This window comes from Haematobia irritans, chromosome 1 (assembly GCF_050003625.1).
Source record: "Haematobia irritans isolate KBUSLIRL chromosome 1, ASM5000362v1, whole genome shotgun sequence".
NCBI lineage: Eukaryota > Metazoa > Arthropoda > Insecta > Diptera > Muscidae > Haematobia > Haematobia irritans.
Genome location: NC_134397.1, coordinates 38,214,775 through 38,229,518, shown reverse-complemented (window position 1 = coordinate 38,229,518; position 14,744 = coordinate 38,214,775). Strand labels below are relative to the sequence as shown.

Genomic DNA, 14,744 nt, shown 5'->3' with positions numbered 1-14,744 from the left:
TTTGTCAGAATTTTATTTGTATAGAAACTTCTGTCAAAATTTTATTTCTATAGAAAATATTGTCAAAATTTTATTAATATGTAGAAAATTTTATCAAAATTCTAGTTCTATAGAAAATTTTGTAAAAATTTTATTTTTATAGATAATTTTGTCAAAAATTTATTTCTATAGAAAATTTTGTCCAAATGTATCTATAAAAAATTTTGTAAAAATTTTATTTCCATAGCAAATTTTGTCAACATTTGATTTCTATTGAAAATTTTGTCAAAATTTTATTACTAATGAAAATTTTGTCAAAATTTTACTTCCATAGAAAATATTGTCAACATTTTATCTTTATAAAAAATTTGCCAAAATGTTATTTTCAATAGCAAATTTTGTCAAAATTTTATTTCTAATGAAAATCTTGTCAAAATTTTATTTCTAATGAAAATTTTGTCAAAATTTTATTTCTATGGAAAATTTTGTCAACATTTTATTTCAATAGAAAATATTGTCAACATTTTATCTCTATAGAAAAATTTGCCAAAATGTTATTTTTAATAGCAAATTTTGTCACAATTTTATTTGTATGGAAAATTTTGTCAAAATTTTACTTCTAATGAAAATTTTGTCAAAATTTTATTTCTAATGAAAATTTTGTCAAAATTTTACTTCTAATGAATATTTTGTCAAAATTTTATTTCTAAGGAAAATTTTGTCAAATTTTTATTTTCATAGAAAATATTGTCGAAATTTTGTTTCAATAGAAAATTTTGTTCAAATTTTATTTCTATAGAAAATATTGTCAAAATTTTACTTCTATAGAAAATTTTGTCAGGATTTTATTTGTATAGAAACTTTTGTCAAAATTTTTTTTCTATAGAAAATATTGTCAAAATTTTATTTATATGTAGAAAATTTTATCAAAATTCTATTTCTATAGAAAATTTTGCCAAAATTTTAATTTCTATAGACAATTTTGTAAAAAATTTTATTTCTATCGAAAATTTTGTAAAAAATTTTATTTCTATAGAAAATTTTGCAAAATTTTATTTCTATAGAAAATTTTACCAAAATTTTATTTCTATAGAAAATTTTGCCACAATTTTATTTCTATAGAAAATTTTGCCAAAATTTTATTTCTATAGAAAATTTTTTAAAAAATTTTATTTCTATCGAAAATTTTGTAAAAAATTTTATTTCTATAGAAAAGTTTGTAAAAAATTTTATTTCTATAGAAAATTTTGCCAAAATTTTATTTCCATAGAAAATATTGTCAACATTTTATCTCTATAGAAAATTTTGCTAAAATTTTATTTCTATAGAAAATTTTGTCCAAATGTATCTATAGAAAATTTGCCAAAATGTTATTTTTAATAGCAAATTTTGTCAAAATTTTATTTCTGTGGAAATTTTTTTCTAAATTTTATTTCTAATGAAAATTTTGTCAAAATTTTATTTCAATGGAAAATTATGTAAAATTTTATTTCCATAGAAAATATTGTAAAATTTTGTTTCAATAGAAATTTTTGTTCAAATTTCATTCAATTTTCAAATTTTATTTCTATAGAAAATTTTGTCAAAATTTTATATCTATACAAAATTTTTTCAACATTTCATTTCTCTAGAAAAATTTTGCCAAAATTTTATTTCTATAAAAAATTTTATTAAAATTTTATTTCCATAGAAAATTTTATCTAAGCGGTGCAGGCTATATTATGGTCGGCGTCGCCCGATTTTAGACTTTCCTTATTTGTTTGTTGCTGCGTTAGTCCTCCATCGGTTCGTGCTGTAGTTTAATTGAGAAAAAAATATTTTTTATTCAGCAAACGGAAGGTTTTATTGACTTATAGGCCAATATATATTTAATTTGAAGTGAAAATGCTTATAAATGCTTTAGGGTCTCAAACCAATATCACCATCCTATGATGGAGGGTATACAAAAAATTAAGATGTTCGACCAATAACCAGGTGTCTAAAACTTATAATACAATTCCTATAGTGTTCCTCATGCAACAGAAAAGAAAAAAACAAAATAAAGCTTCAGAAAATAAAACTGAAATATAAAATTAAAAAAATAAAAATATGTGCCCAAAAAACAATTTAAGAAAAAATAAAATTAAAAAAAGTTAATATCAAATAAGAAATTTACAACTACGAATTTAAACGCAAACAAACACAAATAAATTAAATACGACAAATAACCAAAAAAATTTCTGACACAATGGAAGGTCGTTTAATTGAATATCGACCCATTGGAGGTGGTTTGGATTATCATCATAATTCACCATTAATTGGTGAAATACCACCAGGTGGTGAATACTCGCAAGCTGTACATCGTTCCATAGATCAATTGAGAAATACTCTCAATGAACGTGTCACACTGGGACCATTAAGTGTTTTCTCCAATACCGCCGACTTGAGGACCTCCGTCCTCAATTATACCAATCAACAACCATCGGGTCACCAGCAGCAACAACAGCATCACCAGCAACAACAACACCAGAGTCACTATCAAATCCAGGGAGCTGTATCAACGACTTCTTCCACCAATGGTTCTGTAACAGATGCCACCGTTCTATTGCATAATAAATCCTCCATATGTTTGGATACAAAATTAGCCGATTCTACTACAGGGATAGTGAGTTCTACTGTGTCATCGGGTCGGGGAAGAAAATCTCGAATATATCCACCGAATCCCAATCAACATATTGTGGTGACCAGTAATAGTGTAGATAATGGAGGAACACGTCAACATAATCGTCAGCAACAACAGCAGCAGACACAGCAACAAAATGATGGTATATCATCGTCCACCTCATCGCCGCATCATCAATTGCAATTGCAGGATATTAAGGATACAAAGGTATTTTATTGCTATCGATAGAGCTATAGAGATAAGGGATAAATGCAAACATATAATTTTATGTCTCTGAAATTAAGTTTTATAGTAGCAACATAAAATTTTCATAGAGGCCATGAACATTTTCATTAATATTATGAAATGTTTCATTATTTAATCGAAAAGTCATTATATTAAAGAAATGTTTCTTTATATTTATGAAATTATTTCGTGGGATCAAGTTTAATGGAAGGACTATGAATATTTAATGAATATTCGTAAAAGTGAGTTTCTACTAACCTTCTCACTACCGAATTAAATCTAAAAATGTGTTTCTAATTTTTTCAACTTTTTTATTTGTGCAACTTGTGAGAAAAAAATACCAACAAGTATATACGGCCGTAAGTTCGGCCAGGCCGAATCTTATGTACCCTCCACCATGGATTGCGTAGGAACTTCTACTAAAGGCTGCCATCCACAATCGAATTACTTGGGTTGCGATAACACTTGCCGATGGCAAGGTATCGTAAAACTTGTTAACACTGTCTTCTAAATTGTAAGTTAGCCCATACGGGGTATATATTAAACAAAAAAAGCCGATTAAATACGTATATAATCTAGTTTGACAAAATTTTCTATAGAAATAAAATTTTGACAAAATTTTCTATAGAAATGAAACCTTGACAAAATTTTCTACAGAAATAAAATTTTGACAAAATTTTCTATAGAAATAAAAATTTGACAAAATTTTCTATAGAAATAAAAACTTGACAAAATTTTCTATAGAAATAAAATGTTGACAAAATTTTCTATGGAAGTAAAATGTTGACAAAATTTTCTATAGCAATACAATTTTGACAAAAATTTCTATAGAAATAAAATGTTGACAAAATTTTGTATAGAAATAAAATTTTGACAAAATTTTGTATAGAAATAAAATGTTGACAAAATTTTCTACAGAAATAAATTATTTACAAAATTTTCTATAGAAATAAAATTTTGACAAACATTTCTATAGAAATAAACTTTTGACAAAACTTTCTATAGAAATGAAATTTTAACAAAACTTTCTATAGTAATAAAATTTGACAAAATTTTCTATGGAAATAAAGTTTTGGTAGATTACAAAATTTTCTATAGAAATAAAATTTTGACAAAATTTTCTATGGAAATAAAATTTTGACAAACATTTGTATAGAAATAAACTTTTGACAAAACTTTCTATAGAAATGAAATTTTGACAAAACTTTCTATAGTAATAAAATTTGACAAAATTTTCTATGGAAATAAAGTTTTGGTAGATTATTTTTGGCGATATGGACCAATTTTTGTGTAATAAGTCATCGGCTATATATAACTAAAGACCGATATGGACCAATTTTTACATGGCTGTTAGAGGCCATATATTGACAAAATGTACCAAATTTCAACCGTATCGGATGACTTTTGCTCCTCCAAGAGGTTCCGGACGTCAAATCTGGGGACGGTTTATATGGGAACTATATATAATTATGGACCGATATGGACCAATTTTTGCATGGTTGTTAGAGACCATATACTAACACCATGTACCAAATTTCAACTGGATCGGATGAATTTTGCTCTTCCAAGAGGCTCCGGAGGTCAAATCTGGGGATCGGTTTATATGGGGGCTATATATAATTATGGACCGATATGGACCAATTTTTGCATGGTTATTAGAGGCCGTAAACTAACATCAGGTACCAAATTTCAACCGGATCGGATGAATTTTGCCCCTCCAAGAGGCTCCAGAGGTCAAATCTGGGGATCGGTTTATATGGGGGCTATATATAATTTTGGACCGATATGGACCAATTTTTGCATGGTTGTTAAAGACCGTATACTAAGACCACGTACTAAATTTCAACCGCATCGGATGAATTTTGCTCCTCCAAGAGGCTCCGGTGGTCAAATCTGGGGATCGGTTTATATGGGAGCTATATATAATTATGGACCGATATGGACCAATTTTTGCATGGTTGTTAGAGGCCGTATACTTACATCAGGTACCAAATTTCAACCGGATCGGATGAATTTTGCCCCTCCTAAAGTCTCCGGAGGTCAAATGTGGGGATCGGTTTATATGGGGGCTATATATAATTATGGACCGATATGGACCAATTTTTGCATGGTTGTTAGAGACCATATACTAACATCAAGTACCAAATTTCAATCGGATCGGATGAATTTTGCCCCTCCAAGAGGCTCAGGAGGTCAAATCTGGGGATCGGTTTATATGGGGGCTATATATAATTATGGACCGATATGGACCAATTTTTGCATGGTTGTTAGAGACCGTATGCTAAGACCACTTACCAAATTTCAACCGGATCGGATGAATTTTGCTGCTCCGGGAGGCTCCCCAAGCCAAATTTGGGGATCGGTTTATATGGGGGCTATACGTAAACGTGGTCCGATATGGCCCATTTTCAATACCATCCGACCTACATCAATAACAACTACTTGTGCCAAGTTTCAAGTCGATAGCTAGTTTCGTTCGGAAGTTAGCGTGATTTCCACAGACGGACGGACAGCCGGACAGACGGACAGACGGACGGACGGACAGACGGACAGACGGACGGACATGCTTAGATCGACTCAGAATTTCACCACGACCCAGAATATATATACTTTATGGGGTCTTAGAGCAATATTTCGATGTGTTACAAACGGAATGACAAAGTTAATATACCCCCATCCTATGGTGGAGGGTATAAAAATAATCTGAAAAAATATCAGACATACTTTTTTGTATGAATGCCAAATTACTACACTGAACAATATATTGTCGTGTGGCCACAGATTTCATGTCCCTAAAATACCAAAGGTAAACTTGGCTTTAATAATTCTGAATTTTTTTTTAAATTAATGGAATCTTCTTTAAATTTATTGACTTTTTGCATCTTGACTAGAAAGCAAAAAAAGTCTTCCTTAACACATTTTTAAAGGACTTTGAGAGCACACGAAGAAAAATGCTAAAAAGTGAATAAATTAAAATTTGTTTCCTAGAATCAAGTACGAAAAACTCAAATTTAAGAGAGAATTAGTGTCTGTGCATCCTTGCTTCAATTCTCCTATTCTTTGGCTCGGAATCAATACCAAGCACATTAGTGTAAGCAGATAATTTTTGGAACCGGGCATGCTTTTTTTCAGTGTAGATACGTATAATGGTCTCAAAATTCGGCATTTCGGCCACCAATATCAAAAATATTTATAGCGTATTTAGATTACAGCCTCAACTTTGAAATACATCGACAAATAAATCAAAACTAAGTGGGATGTTAGAGTTTGGTGTCGTTTTCAAATGCCCTCTATGTCGAGCATCGGTAGTCAAGGGTTAATATCACGGTTGCTACTCGAGCCAAAAATAATCTACCAAAGTTTGTCAAAATTTTATATCTATAGAAAATTTTGTCAAAATTTTATTTCTTTAGAAAATTTTTTCAAAATTTTATTTCTATAGAAAATTTTGTAAAAATTTTATTTCTTTAGAAAATTTTGTCAAAACTTTATTTCTATAGAAATTTTTGTCAAAATTTTATTTCTATAGAAAACTTTGTCAAAATTTTATTTCTAGGGAAATTTTGTCAAAATCTTATTTCTATGGAAATTTTGTCAAAATTTTACTTCTATAGAAATGTTTGTCAAAATTTTGTTTTTTATTTCTATTTTGCCAAAATGTTAATTATGTAGGAAATGTTGTAAACATTTAATTTCAATAGAAAATTTTGTCAAAATTTTATTTCCTTAGAAAATTTTGTCAAAATTTTATTTCTAAAGAAAATTTTGTCAAAATTTTGTCAAAATTTTATTTCTATGGAAATTTTGTCAATTTTTTTTTCTATAAAAAATTTTGTCCAAATTTTATTTCTATAGAAAATTTTGTCAAAATTTTATTTCTACAGAAAATTTTGTCAAAATTTTATTTCTATGGAAATTTTGTCAAAAAAAATTTTTTTTATAGAAAGTTTTCTCAAAATTTGATTTCTATAGAAAATGTAGTAAAAATTTCATTTTTTGTCAAAATTTTATTTCTATGGAAATTTTGTCAAAATTTTATTTCTATGGAAATTTTCTCAAATTTTATTTTTTATTTCTATTTTTCCAAATGTTAACTGTATAGGAAATTTTGTAAACATTTTATTTCTATAGAAAATTTTGTCAACATTTTATTTTTGTATAGAATATTTTCTACAAATATTGATTTCTATAATTTTCTCAAATTTTTATTTCTATAGAAAATTTTGTCAACATTTTATTTCTAAAGAAAATGTTGTCAAATGTTTTTTTTTCTGAAGAAAATTTTGTCAAAATGTTATTTCTAAGAAAATTTTGTCAAAATGTTATTTCTTTAGAAAATTTTGTCAAAATTTTATTTCTATAGAAATTTTTGTAAAAATTTTATTTCTAAAGAAAATTTTGTCAAAATTTTATTTCTATAGAAATTTTTGTAAAAATTTTATTTCTATAGAAAATTTTGTCAAAATTTTATTTCTATAAAAAATTTTGTAAAATCTTGTTTCTATAGAAAATTTTGTCAAAAATTTATTTCTATAGAAAATTTTGTTAAAATTTTATTTCTATGGAAATTTTGCCAACATTTTATTTTTTATTTCTATTTTGCAAAAATTTTAATTCTATAGAAAATTTTCTAAACATTTCATTACTATAGAAAATTTTGTCAAAACTTTATTTCTATATAAAATTTTTTCACATATTTATTTCTATAGAAAATTTTCTCAAAATTTTATTTCTATAGAAAATTTTCTGAAAATTTTATTTCTATAGCATATATGGCAAAATCTATCAAAATATCGATAATTCAACCAAGGATGGCACCCGTGATTAATATGGCTGGGACAATATTTTTACTGTCAGAAGAATCGAATAAATTTCCTTTTATTTGCACTTCTCTATTTTATTGGCAAAAAAATTCGTTTTGCTAAAAAAACAAAATAAATGAAACAAATGATTTTTTTCGGTGTATTTTCTCTCTCGAAGCAAAGCAATAAAAATGTTACCAAGCATCCAACTTGTCAGTTTTTCATTAAATTCTCTATTCTCATAAATTGTCTCTCTACCACTCACTTTCTCATTATCCTATGCTCTCTTATTCTCTTTACAGATCTTCACATCCAAAGCCGATTTACAGCTACACACTCAAATGCATATGCGTGAGTCGAAACCCTATAAGTGTACCCAGTGCTCCAAAGCTTTTGCCAATTCATCATATCTCTCGCAACACACACGAATACATCTGGGCATAAAACCCTATCGCTGTGAGATATGTCAACGTAAATTTACTCAATTGTCACATCTGCAACAGCATATACGAACCCATACGGGTGATAAACCGTATAAATGCCGACATCCGGGTTGTCAGAAGGCCTTCTCACAACTCTCAAATTTACAATCACACTCGCGTTGCCACCAAACCGATAAGCCGTTCAAGTGTAATTCGTGTTACAAATGTTTCTCGGATGAACCATCGCTACTGGATCATATACCCAAGCATAAGGAATCGAAACATTTGAAGACCCATATTTGTCAGTATTGTGGCAAATCCTATACCCAGGAGACATATCTCAATAAACATATGCAGAAGCATGCAGAGCGTACGGATAAGAGGCCGCCTATTTTAGTGACAAATGCTGGTAATAATCCTGCGGGTGCTGGAGTAGGTGGGGCAGCATCGGCTGCTGTAGTAGCTGCCGCTGCAGCTGTAGCAACAACAGGTAATAGTAACCCTGCAGTAGGTACAAATCACTCTACTACTAATAATGATTCGGGTACAACAGGTGTAGGACCATCTGCGGGAGGAGGCGGAGGAGGATCGGCTGCAGGCCAATCATCTGGTGTAGTTGGTGGTGGTGGTGGCCTACACAATCAACATAATCGCAATAATTTGCCCTTGCCACCGGTCACAATAGCGCCCACCGATAATTCCTACTGGCCCAAAGTTAGTCCTGACTCAGCGGCCAATATGAATGATGTTATGCATCAGCAGCAGCAGCAACAACAACAGCAGCAGCAACATCACCAACAACACCCACATCAGCAACAACAGCAACAGCATCATAATGGACAAACACCGCAACAACATCATGCACAACAGCAAGCAAATCCTCAGCAACAGCAACAACCTCCCACACAACAACAAGGCCATATGGATTATGGCAATCATCAGCAGTCGGGCAATTCTGGCCAACCGAATACTAATCCTCATAATGATTTGCAAAATCATCATCGCATGAATGACAATGGCAGAGAGGATATTGGTAAGATTGGGAATTTTGATTAGAATACAAATTCGAAAACTTTGAGTGGTCTCCCGGAAAATCGTAGAACAAAACTTAGATTAAGGTGAAGATAAATTGAAAAAGTACCGGGGAATTCTTTAGAAATTGCTAAGATTTGTTTTCAGTGTAAGAGAAGTTCTCCATTAGATGAGAGAAAATCAGTTGCCATTTTTAAAAAAGACTCATTTCGATCATGGGAGCATTGAACCACCACTGGAGAGAAATTCGCCACAAGTGGAGAAAAATTTCCCACAAGAGGAGAGAAATTCCACAACGAAGGCCCGCTTCCAGTTTTAGGTCAACGATGAAAATAATATGTTTTCGACAAAAACAATATATTTTCGACAAAAATGTGGACTTCTCCTCATCCGAAAAAATAACATTTTGATCATATTCCTTTTCTGGATGCACAATCTGATGGGTCAGGGATTCAATATCAGGTCCGACCGAACACCAAAAAATTTTTCAGCGATGACTAATCTCCCCTAAGTAATGCTGGTGACATTTCTGAGTGTTTCAAAGTTCTCTAAGTGGTCTCACGGTAATGTGAAACTCCGTTCAGGCTCGGCTATAAAAAAATCCTTTGCCATTGAGCTAACTAGAGAATCCGGTAGCACTCATTGATAAGAGAGAAATTCACTATTTGTGGTATCACCATGGACTGAATTTTTTGTCACAATTTTATTCTTTGTCAGAATTTTATTTCTATAGGAAATTTTGTCATAATTTTATTTATAGAAAAACATTTGCAACAATTTTATTTCGATAGAAAATTTTGTCAATATTTTATTTCTATAGAAATATTGTAAAAATTTTATTTCTATGAGAAATTTTGTCAAAATTTTATTTCTATGAGAAATTTTGTCAAAATTTTATTTCTATAGAATATGTTGACAAAATTTTATTTTTATAGAAAATTGTATCAGAATTTTATTTCCATAGAAAATTTTGTCAAAATTTTATTTCTATAGAAAATTTTGTCAAAACAATTTTATTTCGATAGAAAATTTTGTCAAAATTTTATTTCTATAGAAATGTTGTCAAAATGTTATTTCTATGGGAAATTTTGTCAAAATTTTATTTCTATAGAAAATTTTGTCAAAACAATTTTATTTCGATAGAAAATTTTGTCACAATTTTATTTGTTGTTGTTTTTTTATTTCAGCTTAAAACCATACATTGACTAAACTACAAGAGTAGCTTAACCAACAGAGGAAAAGAATGTTTGTCAAATTTATTTGGGCAAAGCCCTATAGACTGCAAGATGGTTGGATGGACGCACGTTTCGGAATTACCACATTCCTCATCAGCATCCTCTACTTGCAGCAAAACTATCAACCAATTATCAGAATAAATTCAGGCAGTTTATTAAACCCAACAAAAACCACACTTGAACCCTCTACTTGCTGCAAGTAGAGGATGCTGATGAGGAATGTGGTAATTCCGAAACGTGCGTCCATCCAACCATCTTGCAGTCTATAGGGCTTTGCCCAAATAAATTTGACAAACATTCTTTTCCTCTGTTGGTTAAGCTACTCTTGTAGTTTAGTCAATGTATGGTTTTAAGCTGAAATAAAAAAACGACAACAATGCTTAAAGAACAAAACCAACAATAACAAAACAAAACAAATGGAAAAAGAAGAGGAGGCACGCTCAAAATAAACCCAGCCATGTGAATTCAAATCGATGATTTGACAGTGGCATAGGAAAAGAGATATGTTTGTTTCGAATTTATTTGGCATAAGCCGGCTATCAATGTAAAACCTTTTTTCGGAGGGTTCAAGTGTGGTTTTTGTTGGGTTTAATAAACTGCCTGAATTTATTCTGATAATTGGTTGATAGTTTTGCTGCAAGTAGAGGATGCTGATGAGGAATGTGGTAATTCCGAAACGTGCGTCCATCCAACCATCTTGCAGTCTATAGGGCTTTGCCCAAATAAATTTGACAAACATTCTTTTCCTCTGTTGGTTAAGCTACTCTTGTAGTTTAGTCAATGTATGGTTTTAAGCTGAAATAAAAAAACGAAAATTTATTTCTATAGAAATTTTGTCAAAATTTTATTTCTATAAGAAATTTTGTCAAAATTTTATTTCTATAGAAAATTTTGTCAAAATTTTATTTCTATAGAATATTTTATAAAAATTTTATTTGTATAGAAAATTTTTACAAAATTTTATTTTTATAGAAAATTTTGTCACCATTTTCTTTCTAGAAAAAAAATGTCAACATTTTATTTCTAGAAAAAAATTGGCAACATTTTATTTCTATAGAAAATTTTGTAAACATTTTATTTTTATAGGAAGTTTTGTAAACATTTTACTTTTATAGGATAATTTGACAATTTTTTTTACAAATTGTTGTCAAATTTTCATTTCTATAGAAAATTTTGTCAAAATTTTATTTCTATAGAAAAATTTGTCAATATTTTATTTCTATAGAAAACTTTGTCAACATTTTATTTCTATGGAAAATTGTGTCCAAATTTTATTTCTATAGAAAAATGTGTCCAAATTTTATTCTTATAAAAAATTTTGTCAAAATTTTATCTCTATAGAAAATGTTGTCAAAATTTTGTCTCTATAGAAAATTTTATCAAAATTTTATTTTTATAGAAAATTTTGTTTTTATATAAAAATAAAAATTTTTATTTTTATATAGTTTTGTAAACATTTTATTTTTATTGGAAGTTTTGTCAAAATTGTTTTTTTTTCGAAAATGTTGTCAAATTTTATTTCTATAGAAAATTTTGTAAAAATTTTTTTCTATATGAAATTTTGCAAATTTGATTTCTGTAGAATATTTTGTCGAGATTTTATTTCTAAAGGAAATTTTGCAAAATTTTATTTCTATAGGAAATTTTGTTAAAATTTTATTTCTGTAGAATATTTTGAAAAGATTTTATTTCTATAGAAAATTTCGTCAAAATTATATTTCTCTAGAAAGTTTTGTCAAAATTTTATTTCTAGAAAAAATTTTTGAAATTTTATTTCTAGCAAAAAATTTTTCAAAAAAAAATTGACAAAATTTAATTTCTAGAAAAAGATTTGTCAAAACGTTATTTCTATAACAAATGTTGTAAAAATTTTATTTCGAAAAGAAATTTTGTCAAAATTTTATGTATATAGAAAAGCGTGTCAAAATTTTATGCCTATAGAAAATTTATTCAAAATTGTATTATAGAAATTTTTGTAAAAATTTTATTTCTATAGAAAAATTGTATTTCTATAGAAAATTATGTCAGAATTTTATTTCTATAGAAAATTTTGTCTAAATTTTATTTCTATAGAAAAATTTTTCAAAATATTATATCTATAGAAAAATTTGTCAACATTTTATTTTTGTAGAAAACTTTGTCAAACTTTTATTTCTATAGAAAATTTTGTCCAAATTTTATTTTTATAGAAAATGTTGTCCAAATTTTATTCTTATAGAAAGTTTTGTCAAAATTTTATTTCTATAGAAAATTTTGTCAAAAAATTTTCTCTATATGAAATTTTGCAAAATTTTGCTTCTATAGAGAATTTTGCAAATTTTTTTTTTTTGTATAATATTTTGTCAAGATTTTTTTTGTAGAATATTTTGGCAAAATTTTATTTCTAAAGGAAATTGTGCAAATTTTTATTTCTATAGGAAATGTTGTCTCTTTAGAAAATTTTGTCCAAATTTTATTTATATAGAAAATGTTGTCAAAATTTCATTTCTATAGAAAATTTTGTCAAAATTTTATTTCTGTAGAATATTTTGACAAGATTTTATTTCTATAGAAACTTTCGTCAAAATTATTGAGCTTAACATGGAATCGGGCAGCACTCAGTTATAAGAGAGAAGTTCACCAATGTGGTATCACAATGGACTGAATAGTCTAAGTGAGCCTGCTACATCGGGCTGCCACCTAACCTAACCTTCGTCAAAATTATATTTCTATAGAAAGTTTCGTCAAAATTTTATTTCTAGAGAAACATTTTTCAAAATTTTATTTCTAGGAAAAAATTTTACAAAATTTAATTTCTAGAAAAAGATTTGTCAAAACGTTATTTCTATAAAAAATGTTGTCAAAATTTTATTTCTAACAGAATTTTTGTCAAAAATTTATTTATATAGAAAATTTAGTCATAATTTTATTCCTATAGAAAATTTATTCAAAATTTTATTTCTATAGAAATTTTTTTCATAATTTTATTTTTAGAAAAACTTGTCAATATTTTATTTCTATAGAAAATTTAGTCAAAATTTTATTGCTAGAAAAAAAATTGGAAAATTTTATTTGTAGAAAACATTTTTTTCGAAATTTAGAAATACAATACAAATACAAATACAAAAATATTAGACAAAACTTTAACTCAAAAAAATTTTTTTTTTCAAAATTTTAAATTAAAATTTTATTTCTATAAAAATGTTTTCAAAATTTTATTTGTAAAGGAATTTTTTTTATAAATTTTCTTTCTATAGAAAATTTAATCACAATTTTATTCCTATAGAAAATTTTGACAAAATGTTCTTTCTATAGAAAATTTAATCAAAATTTTATTCCTATAGAAAATTTTGCCAAAATTTTATTTCTATATATAATTTTAAAGTACCTTTTAGTTGAAAAGGAATATTTTGTAAAATCTACCAAATCATCAAGATTTTACCAATCTACGAAACCTTAAAAAATCTTTAATTTTTGGTGGAATTCTACCAATTCTACCGTAATACTGTAATTATTTTCTATATCTATATCTATCCACAATTTATGCATTTCTTATTGTGAACCTCTCCACTTGCAGTTTCTACACCATCCACCGTTGGACCCTACGATGCATCGAGCATTACCAAAACAACCACCAATTCAGCATTTACACCCATCAACTCAATGCCTCCGCACTTGAATTCACTATCACATCATGCCATGGCTCAGCGTCCGTATTTGTATGATGCCATCAGTTTTCAAAATAAAAATGTCAATCAGAACAATGCCTCGAATGCATTCCCCAATCAATTGATATCGCTGCATCAGATACGCAACTATGCCCATCAACCAGCTGGTCTTACGATGGCCGGTGAACATTTATTGGGTGTTAGTGTGGGACCGGGCAAAGATAAAGGATAGCTATATTTTTAAGATGTGTAAGTTAATAATGCAAAATATTATTTTATTTTTTTTTTTATAGTATAATATTTATATTATGTATAGTTTTTTTTAATATATGTTTTTTTTATATAATTTTAATGTATTATTTTTATAGTTTTTTTTTTATACATATTATATAGTTTTTACTTTGAAAAAACAAACTCTCAAATGTAAAAAATAAGATATGAAAATAGAAGTGATTTTTGTGGCAAATGTTTTAAATCAAATAGCTTTTCCTTCAAAGGGACATTGCCGTAGTGTAAAGGTTTGAATACTTGTCTTGCTTGTAGGGGGTTCAAACCCCAGACTTTGAACACTAAAATTATTATAAACGGTGGTTCAATTCTAAGGGTATGCTCACACTTGGCAAATATTTGACCAAAATGAGCGTCAAACCTTTTTCGAGGAGCATTTTGGGAATATCTGGATATCATTTTTGGATAACATTCCTTTCGTGAGCAAAAAAGTTTGGGTTGACTTTGGTTTT

General features: G+C 28.1%; 1 protein-coding gene across 1 annotated transcript; it reads left to right on the top strand.

The window, feature by feature from the left end:
• Positions 1-2,206: 2,206 nt before the first annotated feature.
• Positions 2,207-14,236, top strand: rn (rotund). Its single transcript, XM_075289867.1, has 4 exons — positions 2,207-2,848; positions 7,971-8,622; positions 8,728-9,123; positions 13,914-14,236. The coding sequence occupies exons 1-4, from the start codon at positions 2,207-2,209 to the stop codon at positions 14,234-14,236; spliced, it is 2,013 nt and encodes a 670-aa protein (XP_075145982.1).
• The last annotated feature ends 508 nt before the right edge of the window (positions 14,237-14,744 follow it).

Excerpts from the sequence above, each read along its gene's own strand:
- rn (XM_075289867.1), top strand. The coding sequence starts at position 2,207 with ATGGAAGGTCGTTTAATTGAATATCGACCCATTGGAGGTGGTTTGGAT. Across the intron at positions 2,849-7,970 it reads AGGATATTAAGGATACAAAG|ATCTTCACATCCAAAGCCGA; the intron begins GTATTTTATTGC and ends TTCTCTTTACAG. Across the intron at positions 9,124-13,913 it reads CAATGGCAGAGAGGATATTG|TTTCTACACCATCCACCGTT; the intron begins GTAAGATTGGGA and ends CTCCACTTGCAG.